This window comes from Taeniopygia guttata, chromosome 3 (genome assembly GCF_048771995.1).
Source record: "Taeniopygia guttata chromosome 3, bTaeGut7.mat, whole genome shotgun sequence".
NCBI lineage: Eukaryota > Metazoa > Chordata > Aves > Passeriformes > Estrildidae > Taeniopygia > Taeniopygia guttata.
The window spans coordinates 1787548-1808579 of NC_133027.1; the positions used below are offsets into that span (position 1 = coordinate 1787548).

General features: G+C 43.3%; 1 protein-coding gene across 4 annotated transcripts in view; it reads right to left on the reverse strand.

Annotated features, from left to right (window-relative positions):
• The window catches only part of DNAJC27 (DnaJ heat shock protein family (Hsp40) member C27), a 31124-nt gene extending 12043 nt beyond the window's left edge, over positions 1 to 19081 (reverse strand). Inside the window, exons 1-6 of one of the 4 annotated variants that reach the window (XM_072926240.1) lie at positions 18599 to 19081; positions 18258 to 18340; positions 14935 to 15004; positions 12120 to 12284; positions 9793 to 9915; positions 18 to 245 (exon numbers count right to left, since the gene is read on the reverse strand). In XM_072926240.1, the coding sequence (XP_072782341.1) occupies positions 18 to 245; positions 9793 to 9915; positions 12120 to 12284; positions 14935 to 15004; positions 18258 to 18340; positions 18599 to 18685 (756 nt within the window). In that variant the 5' untranslated portion in view covers positions 18686 to 19081. The remainder of the gene's footprint in view (positions 1 to 17; positions 246 to 9792; positions 9916 to 12119; positions 12285 to 14934; positions 15005 to 18257; positions 18341 to 18598) is intronic. The other 3 variants (XM_041714957.2, XM_072926242.1, XM_072926241.1) reach the window with 3 other exon arrangements.
• Between the last annotated feature and the right edge of the window lie 1951 nt (positions 19082 to 21032).

Consider the following 21032-nt stretch of genomic DNA (forward strand, 5'->3'; position numbering starts at 1 on the left):
CCCGCAGGAATTCCGACCTTTTTGGCGGGAATTCCGGCGGGAATTCCGAGGGGAATTCCGGGTTTTTTTCCCGAAATTCCTGACCTGGAGGCGCCGGGTTTGAGGCCGAGCACGTCCCAGCTGTCCTTGCTGGCGCGGATCCGTCGGATCGCGTCCGCCTGTTCCCGCGTGAATCCGACCCCGGAGCCGCCCGCCGGACGCTTCCCGCCGTTCTCGCACAGCTCCACGATGGCCGAGTAGAAATTCTGGGAATTCCCAACACGATTCCCGAGGTTTTCCCAGGAAAAAACAGGATTCCATGCACAAAAAATCCCAAAATCCGAAAAAATAAAAAAAATCCCAAAAATCCTGGATCCATTTCCCAGAAATCCCAAAAATCCCAGGTCCAATTCCCAAAAATCCCGGATCCCCTTCCTCAGCTTTCAGTGCCAAAAATCCCGGATCCAATTCCCAAAAATCCACAAAATCCCAAAAATCCACAAAATCACGGACCCATTTGCTAAAACTCCCAAAAATCCCAAAATCCCCTTCCTCAGATTTCAATGCCAAAAATCCCGGATCCATTTCCCAAAATTCCCAAAAATCCCCAAAATCCCCAAAATCCCAAAAATCATGGACCCATTTCCCAGAAATCCCGAATCCAATTCCCAAAAATCCATTTCCCAAAATTTCTGAATCCATTTCCCAAAAATCTCGAATCCGTTTCCCAGAAATCCCAGAACCAATTCCCAAAAATCCCGGAACCAATTCCCAAAACTCCCAGCCACAATTCCCAAAAAATCCCAGATCCACTTCCCAAAAATCCCTAAAATCCCAAAATTCCCGGCTCCGTTTCCATTTCCCGCCGTTCTCGCACAGCTCCACGATGGCCGAGTAGAAATTCTGGGAATTCCCCACACGATTCCCAAGGTTTTCCCAGGAAAAAACAGGATTCAATGCCCAAAAAATCCCAAAAATCCCAAAAATCCCAAAAACCCCAAAAATCTCAAAAATCCTGGATCCATTTCCCAAAAAAAAAGAAAAATCCCAAAAAGTCCAAAATTCCTGGATTAATTTCCCAAAAATCCCAAAAATCCCAGATCCAAGTCCCAAAAAATCCCTAAAATCCCAAAATTCCAAAAATCCCGGATCCCCTTCCTCACCTTTCAACACCAAAATTCCCGGATCCATTTCCCAAAAATCCCAAAAATCATGGATCCTATTCCCAAAAATCCCCAAAATCCAGAAACTCCCAAAAATCCCAAAAATCGTGGACCCATTTGCTAAAAATCCCCAAAATCCCAAATCCCCTTCCTCAGCTTTCAATGCCAAAAATCCTCAAAATCCCAAAAATCCCAAAAATCATGGAACCATATCCCAGAAATCCCAGATCCAATTCCCAAAAATCCCAAAAATCCCAAAATCCCAAAAATCCCAAAAATCCCCAAAATCCCCAAAATCATAGACCCATTTCCCAGAAATCCCGGACCCAATTCCCAAAAATCCCAGATTCAATTCCCAAAAATCCATTTCCCAAAATTCCTGGATCCATTTCCCAAAAATCTCAAATCCATTTCCCAGAATTCCCAGATCCAATTCCCAAAAATCCCAGCCCCATTTCCCAGAAATCCCAGCCACAATTCCCAAAAAATCCCGGATCCACTTCCCAAAAATCCCTAAATCCCAGAATTCCCGTCTCCGTTTCCATTTCCCGCCGTTCTCGCACAGCTCCACGATGGCCGAGTAGAAATTCTGGGAATGCCCCACACGATTCCCGAGGTTTTCCCAGGAAAAAACAGGATTCCATGCCCAAAAATCCCAAAAATCCCTAAAATTAAAAAAATCCCAAAAATCCTGGATCCATTTCCCAAAAATCCCAAAAATCCCGGATCCAATTCCCAAAAATCCCCAAAATCGCAAAAATCGCAAAAATCCTGGATCCATGTCCCAAAAATCCCAAAAATCCCATTTCCACTTCCCAAAAATCCCAAAAATCCCGGATCCAATTCCCAAAAATCCCCAAAATCCCCAAATTCCCAAAAATCTGCAAAATCCCCAAAATCATGGACCCATTTCCCAGAAATCTGAGATCCAATTCCCAAAAATCCTGGATCCAATTCCCAAAAATCACGGATCCAATTCCAAAAAATCCCATTTCCACTACCAAAAATCCCAAAATACATGGATCCAATTCCCAAAAATCCCCAAAATCCCCAAAATCCCCAAAATCCCCAAAATCCCCAAAATCCCAAAAATCACGGACCCACTTCCCAGAAATCCCGGATCCAATTCCCAAAATTCCTGGATCCATTTCCCTAAAATCTCGAATCCATTTCCCAGAATTCCCAGATCCCCTTCCCAAAAATCCCAGAATGATTTCCCAAAAATCCCAAAAAATCCAAGAAATCCCAGATCCATTTCCCAAAAAAATCCCGGATCCACTTCCCAAAAATCCCAAAAATCCCAGAATTCCCGTCTCCGTTTCCATTTCCCGCCGTTCTCGCACAGCTCCACCATGGCCGAGTAGAAATTCTGGGAATTCCCCACACAGTTCCCAGGGTTTTCCCAGGAAAAAACAGGATTCCATGCCCAAAAATCCCCAAAATCCAAAAAAATCCCAAAAATTCCAAAAATCATGGATCCATTTGCTAAAAATCCCAAAAATTTCGGATCCATTTCCCAGAAATCCCAAAAATCCCATTTCCACTTCCCCAAAATCCAAAAAATCCTGGATCCAATTCCCAAAAATCCCAAATCCACTTCCCAAAATTCCTGGATGCATTTCCAAAAAATCCCAGACACCCAATCCCAAAAATCCCATTTGCAATTCCCAAAAATCCTGGATCCAATTCCCAAAAATCCCAAAAATCCCAAAAATCTCCAAAATCCCAAAAATTGTGGACCCATTTCCCAGAAATCCCAGATCCAAATCCCAGAAATCCCAGATTCATTTCCCAGAAATCCTGGATCCATTTCCCAAAAATCTTGAATCCATTTCCCAGAATTCCCAGATCCCCTTCCCAAAAATCCCAGAACCAATTCCCAAAAATCCCAGATCCAATTCCCAAAAATCCACAAAATCCCAAAAATCCACAAAATCACGGACCCATTTGCTAAAACTCCCAAAAATCCCAAAATCCCCTTCCTCAGATTTCAATGCCAAAAATCCCGGATCCATTTCCCAAAATTCCCAAAAATCCCCAAAATCCCCAAAATCCCAAAAATCATGGACCCATTTCCCAGAAATCCCGAATCCAATTCCCAAAAATCCATTTCCCAAAATTTCTGAATCCATTTCCCAAAAATCTCGAATCCGTTTCCCAGAAATCCCAGAACCAATTCCCAAAAATCCCGGAACCAATTCCCAAAACTCCCAGCCACAATTCCCAAAAAATCCCAGATCCACTTCCCAAAAATCCCTAAAATCCCAAAATTCCCGGCTCCGTTTCCATTTCCCGCCGTTCTCGCACAGCTCCACGATGGCCGAGTAGAAATTCTGGGAATTCCCCACACGATTCCCAAGGTTTTCCCAGGAAAAAACAGGATTCAATGCCCAAAAAATCCCAAAAATCCCAAAAATCCCAAAAACCCCAAAAATCTCAAAAATCCTGGATCCATTTCCCAAAAAAAAAGAAAAATCCCAAAAAGTCCAAAATTCCTGGATTAATTTCCCAAAAATCCCAAAAATCCCAGATCCAAGTCCCAAAAAATCCCTAAAATCCCAAAATTCCAAAAATCCCGGATCCCCTTCCTCACCTTTCAACACCAAAATTCCCGGATCCATTTCCCAAAAATCCCAAAAATCATGGATCCTATTCCCAAAAATCCCCAAAATCCAGAAACTCCCAAAAATCCCAAAAATCGTGGACCCATTTGCTAAAAATCCCCAAAATCCCAAATCCCCTTCCTCAGCTTTCAATGCCAAAAATCCTCAAAATCCCAAAAATCCCAAAAATCATGGAACCATATCCCAGAAATCCCAGATCCAATTCCCAAAAATCCCAAAAATCCCAAAATCCCAAAAATCCCAAAAATCCCCAAAATCCCCAAAATCATAGACCCATTTCCCAGAAATCCCGGACCCAATTCCCAAAAATCCCAGATTCAATTCCCAAAAATCCATTTCCCAAAATTCCTGGATCCATTTCCCAAAAATCTCAAATCCATTTCCCAGAATTCCCAGATCCAATTCCCAAAAATCCCAGCCCCATTTCCCAGAAATCCCAGCCACAATTCCCAAAAAATCCCGGATCCACTTCCCAAAAATCCCTAAATCCCAGAATTCCCGTCTCCGTTTCCATTTCCCGCCGTTCTCGCACAGCTCCACGATGGCCGAGTAGAAATTCTGGGAATGCCCCACACGATTCCCGAGGTTTTCCCAGGAAAAAACAGGATTCCATGCCCAAAAATCCCAAAAATCCCTAAAATTAAAAAAATCCCAAAAATCCTGGATCCATTTCCCAAAAATCCCAAAAATCCCGGATCCAATTCCCAAAAATCCCCAAAATCGCAAAAATCGCAAAAATCCTGGATCCATGTCCCAAAAATCCCAAAAATCCCATTTCCACTTCCCAAAAATCCCAAAAATCCCGGATCCAATTCCCAAAAATCCCCAAAATCCCCAAATTCCCAAAAATCTGCAAAATCCCCAAAATCATGGACCCATTTCCCAGAAATCTGAGATCCAATTCCCAAAAATCCTGGATCCAATTCCCAAAAATCACGGATCCAATTCCAAAAAATCCCATTTCCACTACCAAAAATCCCAAAATACATGGATCCAATTCCCAAAAATCCCCAAAATCCCCAAAATCCCCAAAATCCCCAAAATCCCCAAAATCCCAAAAATCACGGACCCACTTCCCAGAAATCCCGGATCCAATTCCCAAAATTCCTGGATCCATTTCCCTAAAATCTCGAATCCATTTCCCAGAATTCCCAGATCCCCTTCCCAAAAATCCCAGAATGATTTCCCAAAAATCCCAAAAAATCCAAGAAATCCCAGATCCATTTCCCAAAAAAATCCCGGATCCACTTCCCAAAAATCCCAAAAATCCCAGAATTCCCGTCTCCGTTTCCATTTCCCGCCGTTCTCGCACAGCTCCACCATGGCCGAGTAGAAATTCTGGGAATTCCCCACACAGTTCCCAGGGTTTTCCCAGGAAAAAACAGGATTCCATGCCCAAAAATCCCCAAAATCCAAAAAAATCCCAAAAATTCCAAAAATCATGGATCCATTTGCTAAAAATCCCAAAAATTTCGGATCCATTTCCCAGAAATCCCAAAAATCCCATTTCCACTTCCCCAAAATCCAAAAAATCCTGGATCCAATTCCCAAAAATCCCAAATCCACTTCCCAAAATTCCTGGATGCATTTCCAAAAAATCCCAGACACCCAATCCCAAAAATCCCATTTGCAATTCCCAAAAATCCTGGATCCAATTCCCAAAAATCCCAAAAATCCCAAAAATCTCCAAAATCCCAAAAATTGTGGACCCATTTCCCAGAAATCCCAGATCCAAATCCCAGAAATCCCAGATTCATTTCCCAGAAATCCTGGATCCATTTCCCAAAAATCTTGAATCCATTTCCCAGAATTCCCAGATCCCCTTCCCAAAAATCCCAGAACCAATTCCCAAAAATCCCAGATCCAATTCCCAAAAATCCACAAAATCCCAAAAATCCACAAAATCACGGACCCATTTGCTAAAACTCCCAAAAATCCCAAAATCCCCTTCCTCAGATTTCAATGCCAAAAATCCCGGATCCATTTCCCAAAATTCCCAAAAATCCCCAAAATCCCCAAAATCCCAAAAATCATGGACCCATTTCCCAGAAATCCCGAATCCAATTCCCAAAAATCCATTTCCCAAAATTTCTGAATCCATTTCCCAAAAATCTCGAATCCGTTTCCCAGAAATCCCAGAACCAATTCCCAAAAATCCCGGAACCAATTCCCAAAACTCCCAGCCACAATTCCCAAAAAATCCCAGATCCACTTCCCAAAAATCCCTAAAATCCCAAAATTCCCGGCTCCGTTTCCATTTCCCGCCGTTCTCGCACAGCTCCACGATGGCCGAGTAGAAATTCTGGGAATTCCCCACACGATTCCCAAGGTTTTCCCAGGAAAAAACAGGATTCAATGCCCAAAAAATCCCAAAAATCCCAAAAATCCCAAAAACCCCAAAAATCTCAAAAATCCTGGATCCATTTCCCAAAAAAAAAGAAAAATCCCAAAAAGTCCAAAATTCCTGGATTAATTTCCCAAAAATCCCAAAAATCCCAGATCCAAGTCCCAAAAAATCCCTAAAATCCCAAAATTCCAAAAATCCCGGATCCCCTTCCTCACCTTTCAACACCAAAATTCCCGGATCCATTTCCCAAAAATCCCAAAAATCATGGATCCTATTCCCAAAAATCCCCAAAATCCAGAAACTCCCAAAAATCCCAAAAATCGTGGACCCATTTGCTAAAAATCCCCAAAATCCCAAATCCCCTTCCTCAGCTTTCAATGCCAAAAATCCTCAAAATCCCAAAAATCCCAAAAATCATGGAACCATATCCCAGAAATCCCAGATCCAATTCCCAAAAATCCCAAAAATCCCAAAATCCCAAAAATCCCAAAAATCCCCAAAATCCCCAAAATCATAGACCCATTTCCCAGAAATCCCGGACCCAATTCCCAAAAATCCCAGATTCAATTCCCAAAAATCCATTTCCCAAAATTCCTGGATCCATTTCCCAAAAATCTCAAATCCATTTCCCAGAATTCCCAGATCCAATTCCCAAAAATCCCAGCCCCATTTCCCAGAAATCCCAGCCACAATTCCCAAAAAATCCCGGATCCACTTCCCAAAAATCCCTAAATCCCAGAATTCCCGTCTCCGTTTCCATTTCCCGCCGTTCTCGCACAGCTCCACGATGGCCGAGTAGAAATTCTGGGAATGCCCCACACGATTCCCGAGGTTTTCCCAGGAAAAAACAGGATTCCATGCCCAAAAATCCCAAAAATCCCTAAAATTAAAAAAATCCCAAAAATCCTGGATCCATTTCCCAAAAATCCCAAAAATCCCGGATCCAATTCCCAAAAATCCCCAAAATCGCAAAAATCGCAAAAATCCTGGATCCATGTCCCAAAAATCCCAAAAATCCCATTTCCACTTCCCAAAAATCCCAAAAATCCCGGATCCAATTCCCAAAAATCCCCAAAATCCCCAAATTCCCAAAAATCTGCAAAATCCCCAAAATCATGGACCCATTTCCCAGAAATCCCAGCCACAATTCCCAAAAAATCCCAGATCCAATTCCCAAAAATCCCAGAAGTCCCAAAAATCCCTAAAATCCCAAAATTCCCGGCTCCGTTTCCATTTCCCGCCGTTCTCGCACAGCTCCACGATGGCCGAGTAGAAATTCTGGGAATGCCCCACACGATTCCCAAGGTTTTCCCAGGAAAAAACAGGATTCAATGACCAAAAATCACAAAAAATCCAAAAAAATCCAAAAAATCCAAAAAACCCCCAAAATCCCAGATCCAATTCCCAAAAAATCCCAGATCCAATTCCCAAAAATCCCAAAAATCCCAAAACCCCCAAAAATCCCAAAAATCTCAAAAAACCTGGATCCATTTCCCAAAAAAAAAGAAAAATCCCAAAAAGTCCAAAATTCCTGGATTTATTTCCCAAAAATCCCAAAAATCCCAGATCCAATTCCCAAAAAATCCCTAAAATCCCAAAATTCCAAAAATCCCGGATCCCCTTCCTCAGCTTTCAGTGCCAAAATCCCGGATCCATTTCCCAAAAATGCCAGATCCAATTCCCAAAAATCCACTTCCCAAAATTCCTGGATCCATTTCCCAAAAATCTCGAATCCATTTCCCAGAAATCGCAGATCCCCTTCCCAAAAATCCCAGAATCATTTCCCAAAAATCCCAAAAAATCCCAGAAATTTCAGAACCATTACCCAAAAATCCCGGAACGAATTCCCAAAACTCCCAGCCCCATTTCCCAAAACTCCCAGCCACAATTCCCAAAAAATCCCGGATCCACTTCCCAAAAATCCCAAAAATCCCAGAATTCCCGTCTCCGTTTCCATTTCCCGCCGTTCTCGCACAGCTCCACGATGGCCGAGTAGAAATTCTGGGAATGCCCCACACAGTTCCCAGGGTTTTCCCAGGAAAAAACAGGATTCCATGCCCAAAAAATCCCAAAAGTCCCCAAAATCCCAAAAATCCCGGATCCAATTCCCAAAAATCCCCAAAATCCCCAAAATCCCAAAAATCATGGACCCATTTCCCAGAAATCCCAGATCCATTTCCCAAAAATCCCAAAAATCCCAAAAAACAATGGATCCAATTCCCAAAAATCCCCAAAATCCCCAAAAATCCCCAAAATCCCCAAAAATCCCCAAAATCCCCAAAATCCCAAAAATCATGGACCCATTTCCCAGAAATCCCAGATCCAATTCCCAAAAATCCACTTCCCAAAAATCCTGAATCCATTTCCCAAAAATCTCAAATCCATTTCGCAGAAATCCCGGATCCCCTTCCCAAAAATCCCAGATTGATTTCCCAAAAATCCCATTTCCAATTCCCAAAAATCCCGAATCCAATTCCCAAAAATCTGAGATCCCATTCCCAACCCTTCAATCCCAAAAATCCCAAATCCACTTCCCAAAATTCCCGGATCCAATTCCCAAAATTCCCAATCCCACCACCCAACCCCCTCCTCCCACAGGAATTCCCGCCTGGAATTCCCACCTGGAACATCTCCCGGAATTCCGGATGGATTCCGGCGGGGAATTCCCACCCAGAATTCCCGGAATTCCCACCTGGAACACCTCCCACAGTTCCAGATGGATTCCCACCTGGAATTCCGGGAATTCCCACCTGGAACATCTCCCGGAATTCCCACCCGACTCCGATCTGAGCTCTCCTGAATCCCTGGGTCCACCCACCCATTTATCCCAAATTCCCACCCGGAATTCCCGGAATTCCATGAGGAACATCTCCCGGAATTCCAGATGGATTCCAGCCGGGAATTCCCACCTGGAACATCTCCTGGAATTCCAACCCGACTCCGATCCGAGCTCTCCTGAATCCCCGGCTCCATTCGTCCTTTAATCCCAAATTCCCACCCAGAATTCCCAGAATTCCACGAGGAACATCTCCCGGAGTTCCCAATGGATCCAAACCCAGAATTCCCGCCTGGAATTCTGGGAATTCGCACCTGGAACATCTCCCGGATGCCCTCCCCGCTCTGGGCCGATGTCTCCCAGTAGAGGAACCCGCCCGTCCCTTTATCCCGAATCCCGCCCGGAATTCCATGAGGAACATCTCCCGGAGTTCCCGATGGATTCAAACCCATAATTCCCGGCCGGAATTCCGTGAATTCCCACCTGGAACATCTCCAGGAATTCCCACCCGACTCCCATCTGAAATGTCCTGAATCCCCGGCTCCACCCATCGTTGAATCCCAAATCCTGCCCCAATTCCCACCCAGAATTCCCAGAATTCCCACCTGGAACATCTCCCAGTATTCCCACCTGGAATTCCCACCCGGAATTCCAGGAATTCCCAACAGGAACATCTCCAGGAATTCCCACCTGGAATTCCCACCCGGAATTCCAGGAATTCCCACCAGGAGTTCCCACCTGGAATACCCACTTGGAATTCCCGGAATTCTATGAGGAACATCTCCTGGAATTCCAGATGGATTCCAGCCAGGAATTCCTGCCTGGAATTCTCAGAATTTGCACCTGGAACATCTCCCAGGATTCCCACCCGTAATTCCCGCCCGGAATTCCGGGAATTCGCACCTGGAACATCTCCTGGATGCCCTCCCCGCTCTGGGCCGAGGTCTCCCAGTAGAGGAAGCCGCGGCTCTCGGCCCAGAGCCGCCCCTCGCTCTCGTCCACCACCCGCAGCTTCCCCGCGTCCACCTGGGAAACAGACGGGACAACGGGATCGGAACGGCTGGAAAACTGCCGGGAAAGGGGATGGGAACAGGCAGAACAACAGCCGGAAAACAGCCGGGAAACGGGATCGGAACGGCCGGGAAACAGCCGGAAAATGGCTGGAAAACAGGATGGGAACAGGCGGGAAAACAGCCGGAAAACAGCCGGGAAACAGGATGGGAACAGGCGGGAAAACAGCCGGAAAACAGCCGGAAAACGGGATGGGAACAGGCAGGAAAACAGCCGGAAAAGGCAATGGTAACAGCTGGAAAAACAGCTGGAAAACAGCCGGGAAAAAGGGGGATGGGAACAGCTGGGAAAAAGGGGGATGGGAACAGCCGGGAAAACAGCAGGAAAATGGGATGGGAACAGCTGGAAAACAGCCAGAAAACAGCCGGAAAACGGGATGGGAACAGGCAGGAAAAACAGCCGGAAAATGGGATGGGAATGGCTGGAAAAACAGCTGGAAAAAGGCCGGGAAAACGGGATGGGAACAGGTGGGAAAACAGCTGGAAAAGGGGATGGGAACAGCTGGAAAAACAGCTGGAAAGCAGGCGGGAAAACAGCGGGAAAACAGCCAGGAAAACGGGATGAGAAAAGCCAGGAAAACAGCTGGAAAATGGGATGGAAACAGGTGGGAAAACAGCCAGAAAAGGGAAATGGGAACAGGCGGAAAAGGGGACGGGAACACCCAGAAAAACAGCAGGAAAATGGGATGGGAACAGGCAGAAAATGGGAACGGGAACATTCCCAACACCTGGAAAATGGAACAGGAACAGCCGGAAAAGGGAATGGGAACAGGCGGGAAAACAGCTGTAGAAGGGAATGGGAATGGCCGGAAAAGGAAAGGGAACAGCTGGAAAAGGGGATGGGAACAGCTGGAAAAACAGCCGGAAAAAGGCCGGGAAAACAGGATGGGAACAGCCGGGAAAACAGCCGGAAAAAAGGATGGGAACAGCTGGAAAAGGGGATGGGAACAGGCGGGAAAAACAGCCAGAAAAGGGAAACGGGAACAGGCGGAAAAGGGGATGAGAACAGCCAGAAAAACAGCAGGAAAATGGGATGGGAACAGGCGGGAAAAGGAAATGGGAACAGGCAGAAAACAGGATGGGAACAGGCGGGAAAACAGCTGGAGAAGGGGATGGGAACGGCTGAGAAAACAGCCGGAAAAAAGGATGGGAACAGCTGGAAAATGGGATGGGAACAGCCGGGAAAAAAGCCGGAAATGGAAACGGGAACAGCCGGGAAAGGGGACAGGAAGAGCCAGAAAAACAGCCGGAAAAGGAAATGGGAACAGGCAGAAAACAGGATGGGAACAGGTGGAAAAAGGCCGGGAAAACGGGATGGGAAAAGGTGGGAAAACAGCTGGAAAATGGGACAGGAACAGCCGGAAAAACAGCCGGAAAACAGCCGGGAAATGGGATGGAAACAGCCAGAAAAGGGAATGGGAACAGCTGGAGAAACAGCTGGAAAACAGCCGGGAAAACCGGATGGGAATAGCTGGAAAAACAGCTGGAAAACAGCTGGAAAAAAGGATGGGAACAGCTGGAAAAGGGGATGGGGAACAGGTGGGAAAACAGCCGGAAAAAGGCTGGGAAAATGGGATGGGAAAAGGTAGGAAAAACAGGCGGAAAACAGCCGGGAAAACGGGATGGGAACAGCTGGAAAAACAGCTGGAAAAAGGCCAGGAAAATGGGATCAAAACAGGAGGGAAAACAGCTGGAGAAGGTGATGGGAACTGGCAGGAAAAACAGCCGGAAAACAGCTGGGGAAATGGGATGGGAACAGGTGGGAAAACAGCTGGAAAATGAGATGGGAACAGGCAGGAAAAACAGCCGGAAAAAGGGCAGAAAAACGGGATCAGAACAGGTGGGAAAACAGCCGGAAAACTGGATGGGAACAGGCGGGAAAACAGCTGGAAAATGGGATGGGAACAGCCAGAAAAACAGCGGGAAAATGGGACAGGAACAGCTGGAAAAGGGGATGGGAACAGCCGGAAAAAGGCCGGGAAAACAGGATCGGAACGGGTGGGAAAACAGCTGGAAAAAAGGATGGGAACAGCTGGAAAATGGGATGGGAACAGGGGGGAAAACAGCCGGAAAATGGAACAGGAACAGGCGGAACAGGGGATGGGAACAGATTGACTCCGTAATTCCGTGAATTCCGGGAACGACTCCGCATTCCCGGACCTTGTTGGCGCAGACGGCGACGACGACGCTGTCGAGGCTGCCCTGGGGCCCGAGCTCGCGGCGCATCTCGGCCAGCCACGAGTCCAGCGCCTCGAAGGAGTCCTTGGAGCCCACGTCGTACACCAGCAGCACCCCCTGCGTGTCCCGGTAAAACTCGTTCCGCACCTGGAAAACATTCCGGGAAAAATTCCGGAGGGAAAAAATTCCAGGGGAAAATGAGGGGGGAAAAATAAAAAAAATCGGGAAAAAATATAAGAAAATAAAAATTCTGGGGAAAAAATGCAAGGAAGAAAAGATGGAAAAAATTCAGAAAGAAAAATTTGGGGGGAAAAAAGTCATGGAACAAATTCCAGGGAAAAATTCAGGAGAAAAGAGAAAAAAAATTCAGGAGAAAAAATTAAGAAAATAAAAATGCAGGGGAAGAAATTTAGGGAAAAAACAAAGGGAAAAAAATCAGAGAGAAAAAATTTGGGGGGAAAAAAAGTCATGGAAAAAATTCCAGGGAAAAAATTCCAGGGAAAAGAGAAATTCAGCCCCTGCATGTCCCGGTAAAACTCGTTCCACACCTGGAAAACATTCCGGGGGAAATTCCATGGGAAAAATTCCGGGGGAAAAATGAGGGGAAAAAATGAGGGGGAAAAAAGAAAAAAATTCAGGAAAAAATACAAGAAAATAAAAATTCAGGGGAAAAAATTCATGGAAAAAAAGATAGAAAAAATTCAACGAAAAAATGGAGTGAAAAAATTCAGGGAGTAGAATATGGGGGGAAAAAATTCCAGGGAAAAAAATTCCAGGGGAAAAATGAGGGGGAAAAAAGAAAAAAATTCAGGAAAATAATACAAGAAAATAAAAATCAGTGGAAAAAATTTAGGGAAAAAACAAAGGAAAAAATCAGGGGGAAAAAATTCAGGAAAAAAGTGGAGTAAAAAAATCAGAGAGAAAAAATTTGGGGGGAAAAAAGTCATGGAAAAAATTCCGGGGAAAAATTCCAGGAAAAAGAGAAATTCAGCCCCTGTGTGTCCCGGTAAAACTCGTTCCGCATCTGGAAAACACAGAGAAAAAATTCCAGAGGTGAATTCCAGAGGGAAAAAATTCCAGGGGAAAAATGAGGGGGAAAAAGAAAAAAAAATCAGGAAAAAATTCCAGGGAAAAGAGAAATTCAGCCCCTGCGTGTCCCGGTAAAACTCGTTCCGCACCTGGAAACACCGGGAAAAAATTCCAGAGGAAATTCCAGAGGGGAAAAATTCCAGGGGAAAATAAGGGAAAAAAATGAGGGGGAAATGAGGGGGAAAAATAAAAAAATTTAGGAAAATAATACAAGAAAATTAAAATTCAGGGGAGAAAATTCAAGAAAAAAAAAGATGGAAAAAAAATCAGGAAAAAAAAGGAAGGAAAAAATTCCAGGGGAAAAAGAGAAAAAAAATCAGGAAAAAAAATTTAAGAAAAAAGAAGTTCCAGGGAAAAAATTCCAGGGAAAAGAGAAATTCAACCCCTGCGTGTTCCTGTAAAACTCGTTCCGCACCTGGAAAACACCGGGAAAAAATTCTGGTGGAAAAAATTCCAGGGGAAAACTGAGGGGAAAAAAAGAAAAAAAAATCAAGAAAAATTAAAGGGAAAAGAGAAATTCAGCCCCTGCGTGTCCCGGTAAAACTCGTTCCGCACCTGCAAACACCGGGAAAAAATTCCAGAGGGAAAAAATTCCAGGGGAAAAATGAGGGGGAAAAAAGAAAAAAATTCAGGAAAAAAATACAAGAAAATAAAAATTCAGGGGAAAGAATTCAAGGAAAAAAATGATGGAAAAAATTCAGGGAGAAAATTTAGGGAGAAAAATTTGGAGGGGAAAAAAAGTCATGGAAAAAATTCCAGGGGAAAAATGAGGGGGAAAAAAAGAAAAAAAAATTCAGGAGAAAAAATTAAGAAAATAAAAATTCAGGGGAAGAAATTTAGGGAAAAAACAAAGGGAAAAAAATCAGGGGGAAAAAATTCAGGAAAAAAAAACAGGGGAAAAAATTCAGGGAAAAAAAAAACAGGGAAAATATACAGAAATAAAAAATCCAGGAAAAATAAAAATTCACGGGAAAAAAATCAGGAAAAAAGAAAATCAAGGGACAAAACAGAGGAAAATTCAGGGGAAAAAAAAAAAACGGGGGGAAAAATAGGGGGGAAAAAAGGGAATAAAACAGGGAAAAAGAAAATCCAGGAAAAAAGAAAAAAAACAGGGGAAAAATATCAGGGAAAAAAAAAACAGGGGAAAAAAAACAGGGAAAAAATACAGAAATAAAAAATCCAGGAAAAATTAAAATTCAGGGAAAAAAAAATCAGGGAAAAGAAAATCAAGGGAAAAAACAGAGGAAAATTCCGGGGGGAAAAAAAAAAGCAGGGAAAAAATAGGAAAAAAAAAAAGAATAAAACAGGGGAAAAAATCCAGGAAAAAAAAAAACAGGGGAAAAAATACAGAAATAAAAAATCCAGGAAAAATTAAAATTCAGGGGAAAAAATCAGGGAAAAAGAAAATCAAGGGAAAAAGCAGACGAAAATTCAGGGAAAAAAAAACAGGGAAAAAAATGGGGAAAAAATGGAATAAAACAGGGGAAAAAAATCCAGGACAAAAAACTGGGAAAAAAAATCAGGAAACAAAAAAAAAAAACAGGGAAAAAAAATGGATCCAATAGCAGGAATGGAAGGAAATTCCCTGGAAAAAAGGAGGAATTTGGGAAAGAATTCCCAGAAAATCCCTGGGAACGTTCAAGGAAAATTTGGGAAGACGCCGAGGGAGGAATTCCCGATTTTCCAGGGGAATTTTGGGAATTCTGACCTCGTAGAAGAAGGGGTGTCCGGCCATGTCGAAAATGTTCACTTTGATCTCCCGGTCCCGGATCTGCACCCTGGAAAAGGCGTCGGAATTCCGGGAATTCCGGGAAAACCCCCTCGGAATCCGGGAATTCTCCCTGGATTTGGAATCTCTGGGTTATGGGGTGGGAATTCCGGGAATTCCGGGAAAACCCCCTCGGAATCTGTGAATTCTCCCTGGATTTGGAATTTCTGGGTTCCGGGTTGGGAATTCCGGGAATTCTGGGAAAACCCCCTCGGAATCCGGGAATTCCCCACGGATTTGGAGTCTCTGGGTTCTGGGATGGGAATTCCGGGAATTCTGGGAAAACGCCCTCGGAATTTGGGAATTCCCCACGGATTTGGAATCTCTGGGTTCTGGGGTGGGAATTCCGGGAATTCTGGGAAAACCCCCTCAGAATCCGGGAATTCTCCGTGGATTTCGAATCTCTGGGTTCCGGGGTGGGAATTCTGGGAATTCTGGGAAAACCCTCTCAGAATCCGGGAATTCCCCCTGGATTTGGAATCTCTGGGTTCTGGAGTGGGAATTCCGGGAATTCCGGGAAAACGCCCTCGGAATCCGGGAATTCCCCACGGATTTGGAGTCTCTGGGTTGTGATTCCCGTTGTTATTCCCATTGTTATTCCCATTGTGATTCCAATTGTTATTCCCATTATCGTTACCATGATTCCCGTTGTTATTCCTATTGTTATTCCCATCATTTTTCCCACAATTCCCATTATTCCCATTGTTATTCCCATTGTTATTCCCAAAATCCCAATCCCATTACCCCCGCCGTTCCCGTTACCCCATTCCCGTTATTCCCATTGTTATTCCCGTCGTTATTCCCGTTGTCATTCCCATTGTTATTCCCATTATTCCCATTGTTAATCCCATTGTCATTCCCGTTCTTATTCCCATTATTCCCACAGTGATTCCCATTGTTATCCCCATTGTTATTCCCATTGTTATTCCCATTATCATTCCCATGATTCCCGTTGTCGTTCCCATTGTTATTCCCGTTTTTATTCCCATTATTCCCATTGAGATTCCCGTCATTATTCCCATTGTTATTCCCATTATCCCCATTGTAATTCCCACCATTCCATTCCATTTGTTATTCCCATTGTTATTCCCATTGTCATTCCCATGATTCCCATCGTTATTCCCGTTGTCATTCCCGTTGTCATTCCCATTATTCCCACTGTGATTCCCATTGTTATTCCCGTCATTATTCCCATTATCCCAATCCCATTATCCCCGTCATTCCCATTATTCCCGTTGTTATTCCCACTGTTATTCCCACGATGCCCGCCATTATTCCCGTCATTACTGTTGTTATTCCCATTATTCCCGTTGTGATTCCCGTTGTTACTCCCGTTGTCATTCCCATTGTTATTCCTGTTGTTATTCCCATTATTCCCGTTGTAATTCCCACCATTCCCATCGTTATTCCCATCGTTATTCCCATTGTTATTCCCATCGTTATTCCCATGATTCCTGTTGTCATTCCCGTCGTTATTCCCGTTATCCCAATCCCGTTATCCCCACCATTCCCATGACTCCCATCATTATTCCCTCCATTATTCCCTCCATTATTCCCGTTGTTATTCCCATCGTTATTCCCATTGTTATTCCCGTCATTATTCCCGTTATCCCGATCCCATTATCCCCGCCATTCCCATCATTCCCATTATTCCCATTGTTATTCCCATTGTTATTCCCATTGTTATTCCCACAATGCCCCCTGTTATTCCCGTCATTACTGTTGTTATTCCCATCATTGTACCCGTTGTTATTCCCGTTGTTATTCCCAAAATCCCAATCCCATTACCCCCGCCATTCCCGTTACCCCATTCCCGTTATTCCCGTTGTCATTCCTGTTGTTATTCCCGTTGTCATTCCCGTTCTTATTCCCATTATTCCCACTGTGATTCTCATTGTTATTCCCATTGTTATCCCCACTGTTATTCCCGTTGTTATTCCCATTATTCCCATTATTGCCGCTGTGATTCCCATCATTATTCCCATTGTTATTCCCATCATTATCCCCATTGTAATTCCCACCATTCCCATTGTTATTCCCATTGTTATTCCCACTGTTATTCCCATGGTTATTCCCATTGTTATTCCCATTGTCATTCCCATCGTTATTCCTGTTGTTATCCAAGTTCTTATTCCCATTATCCCAATCCCATTATCCCCGCCATTCCCATTATTCCCATTATCCCGTTATTCCAATTATCCCATTATCCCGTAATCCCCATTATCCCATTATCCCCGTTATCCCGTTATTCCCGTTAGCCTCGTTATTCCCGTTATCCTGTTATTCCAATTATCCCATTATCCCATTATTCCCATTGTTCCTGTTTTTCCCATTATCCCATTATTCCTGTTATCCCAGTTATTCCCATTAATCCGTTATTCCCATTATCCCGTTATCCCATTATTCCCGTTATTCCCGTTATCCTGTTATTCCCGTTATTCCCGTTATTCCCGTTATTCCCATTGTCCAGTTATCGCATTATTCCCGATATTCCCGTTATCCCATTATTCCTGTTATTCCCGTTATTCCAATTATTCCCATTACCCCTTATTCCCATTATTCTCATTATTCCCATTATTCCCATTATTCCCATTATCCCAGTTATCCCCGTTATTCCCGTTATCCCATTATCCCGTTATTCCTGTTATCCCCTTATTCCCGTTATCCCATTACTCCTGTTATTCCCATTGTTCCCTTTAATCCCATTATCCCGTTATTCCCATTTTCCTGTTATTCCCATCGTTATCCCGTTATTCCTGTTATCCCGTTATTGCCATTATCGTCATCATTATTCCCGTTATTCCCATCGTTATTCCCACCATTATTCCCACCGTTATTCCCATCGTTATTCCCATTATCCCCGTTATTCCCATTATCCCATTATTCCCATTATCCCTATATCCCATTATTCCGTTATTCCCATCGTTATTCCCATCATTATTCCCACTGTTATTCCCATTATTCCCATCGTTATTCCCACCATTATTCCCACCGTTATTCCCATCATAATTCCCGTTATTCCCACCATTATTCCCATCATTATTCCCATCGTTATTCCCATCGTCATTCCCATTATTCCCGTCATTATTCCCACCATTATTCACACCGTTATTCCCACCGTTATTCCCGTTATTCCCACCGTTATTCCCACCGTTATTTCCATTGTTATTTCCGTTATTCCCATCATTTTTCCCACCGTTATTCCCATCACAATTCCCGTTATTCCCACCGTTTTTCCCACCGTTATTCCCGGTTTTTCTCACTTGGTGACGCCGTAGTCGATGCCGATGGTGGCCAGGTACTTGGGCACGAACCTCTTCTCGCAGTACCGCTTGATGATGCAGCTCTGCGCGGCAAAACACCCCCCAATTCCATTAAAAAATTCCCAAAAATTCCCAAAAAAATTCCAAAAAATTCCCAAAAAATTCCCCGCTTCCCCCATCAGCCAATCAAAGCGCGGCTCCGCCTGTCAATCACCGCCTAACCACGCCCACCTCCCACACGGCCACAACAACCAATCAGCGCAAAGCGCCCGCCTCTCCGCGCCGCTGATTGGCCAGCGCGGCTGCCCGTCACCTCCTTGCAGCCAATGGCAGCGGCTCACCTTGCCCACCTCGGCGTTGCCCATGGAGATGACTTTAACCCTCAGCGCCTTGCGCGGCTCCTTCCGCTTGGCCGCGCTCGCCTCCATGGCGGCTGCCGGGCCGGGACCGGTTCTGCCGCCGGTTCTGCCGCCGGTTCTGGCTCCGCCGGCGGTGCCGGTGGCGGTTCCGGTGCCGGTGGGAGCGGTGGAAGCCGAATTGGGGGAGGCGGCGGCGATGGCGGCGGAGCGGCGCTGCCGCCTCAGCCCCGGCCTGGGCCGCGCGCGAGATCTCGCGAGAGTTGGGCGGGAACGGCGCGGGCGAGATTTGGGGGGGGAACCGCCAGAGGGCGCCAAATAAATCCCAAATAAATTATAAATAAATCATAAATAAATCCCAAATTAATCCCAAATAAATCCCAAATTAATCCCAAATAAATCCCAAATAAATCCCAAATAAATCCCAAATAAATCCCGAATCAATCCCAAATAAATCCCAAATAAATCATAAATAAATCCCAAATCAATCCCAAATAAATCATAAATAAATCCCAAATAAATCCCGAATCTATCCCAAATAAACCCCAAATAAATCCCAAATAAATCCCAAATCAATCCCAAATAAATCCCGAATAAATCCCAAATCAATCCCAAATAAATCCCAAATAAACCCCAAATAAACCCCAAATAAATCCCCAATAAATCCAGAATAAACCCCAAATAAATCCCAAATAAATCCCAAATAAACCCCAAATAAACCCCAAATAAATCCCAAATAAATCCCAAATAAATCCCAAATAAACCCCAAATAAATCCCAAATAAACCCCAAATAAATCCCAAAAAAAATCCCAAATAAACCCCAAATAAATCCCAAATAAACCCCAAATAAATCCCAAATAAACCATAAATAAATCCCAAAAAAATCCCAAATCAATCCCAAAAAAACCCCCAAAAATCCCAAATAAATCCCAAATAAACCCCAAATAAATCCCAAATAAATCCCAAATAAATCCCAAATAAACCCCAAATAAATCCCAAATAAACCCCAAATAAATCCCAAATAAACCCCAAATAAATCCTGGAACCAATCCCAAATAAATCCCAAATAAATCCCAAATAAACCCCAAATAAACCCCAAATAAACCCAAATAAATCATAAATAAATCCCAAATAAATCCCAAATAAACCCCAAATAAATCATAAATAAATCCCAAATAAATCCCAAATAAATCCCAAATAAACCCCAAATAAATCATAAATAAATCCCAAATAAATCCCAAATAAATCCCAAATAAATCCCGAATAAACCCCAAATAAATCCCAAATAAACCCCAAATAAACCCCAAATAAATCACAAATAAACCCCAAATAAATCCCAAATAAATCCCAAATAAACCCCAAATAAATCCCAAATAAATCCCAAATAAACCCCAAATAAACCCCAAATAAATCCCAAATAAATCCTGGAACCAATCCCAAATAAATCCCAAATAAATCCCAAATAAATCCCAAATAAATCCCAAATAAATCCCAAATAAATCCCAAATAAATCCCAAATAAACCCCAAATAAATCCCAAATAATCCCCAAATAAATCCTGGAATAAATCCCAAATAAACCCCAAATAAATCATAAATAAATCATAAATAAATCCCAAATAAATCCCAAATCAATCCCAAATAAATCCCCAAATAAACCCCGAATAAATCCCAAATAAACCCCAAATAAACCCCAAATAAATCCCAAATAAATCCCAAATAAACCCCAAATAAACCCCAAATAAATCCCAAATAAACCCCAAATAAACCCCAAATAAATCCCAAAGAAATCCCAAATTAATCCCAAATAAATCCTGGAACCGATCCCAGATTCCCAAACCCATCCCAAAATCCCAAATTTTTATGGGGTTTTTATGGGGTTTTTTGGGAAAATTTGGGGATTTTTGGGTGACAAATTTGGGCATTTTTGTGTGAAAAATTTGGTGATTTTTGGGTGAAAAAATTTGGGATTTTTGGGTGAAAAAATTTGGGGATTTTTGCGAAAAATTTGGGAGTTTTTTTGGGTGAAAATTTTGAGTATTTTCGGGAAAAATTTGGGGGTTTTTGGGAGAAAATTTTGGAATTTTTGAGAAAAATTTGGGGATTTTTGGGTGAAAAATCTGGGGATTTTGGGGAAGAATTTTGGTATTTTTTTGGGAAATATTTGGGATTTTGGGGTGAAAATTTGGGGATTTTTGGGGAAGGATTCAAGGATTTTTGGGGTAAAAAATTTGGAATTTTTTGGTGAAAAACTTGGAATTTTTGGGAAAAAATTGTGGATTTTTGGGTGAAGAATTTAGGGATTTTTGGGTGAAAATTTGGGTATTTTTGGGGAGAAAAATTTGAGATTTTTTTAGGAGAAAAATTTGGGTATTTTTGGGGAAAATTTTGGGGATTTTTGGGGAAAATTTTGGGGATTT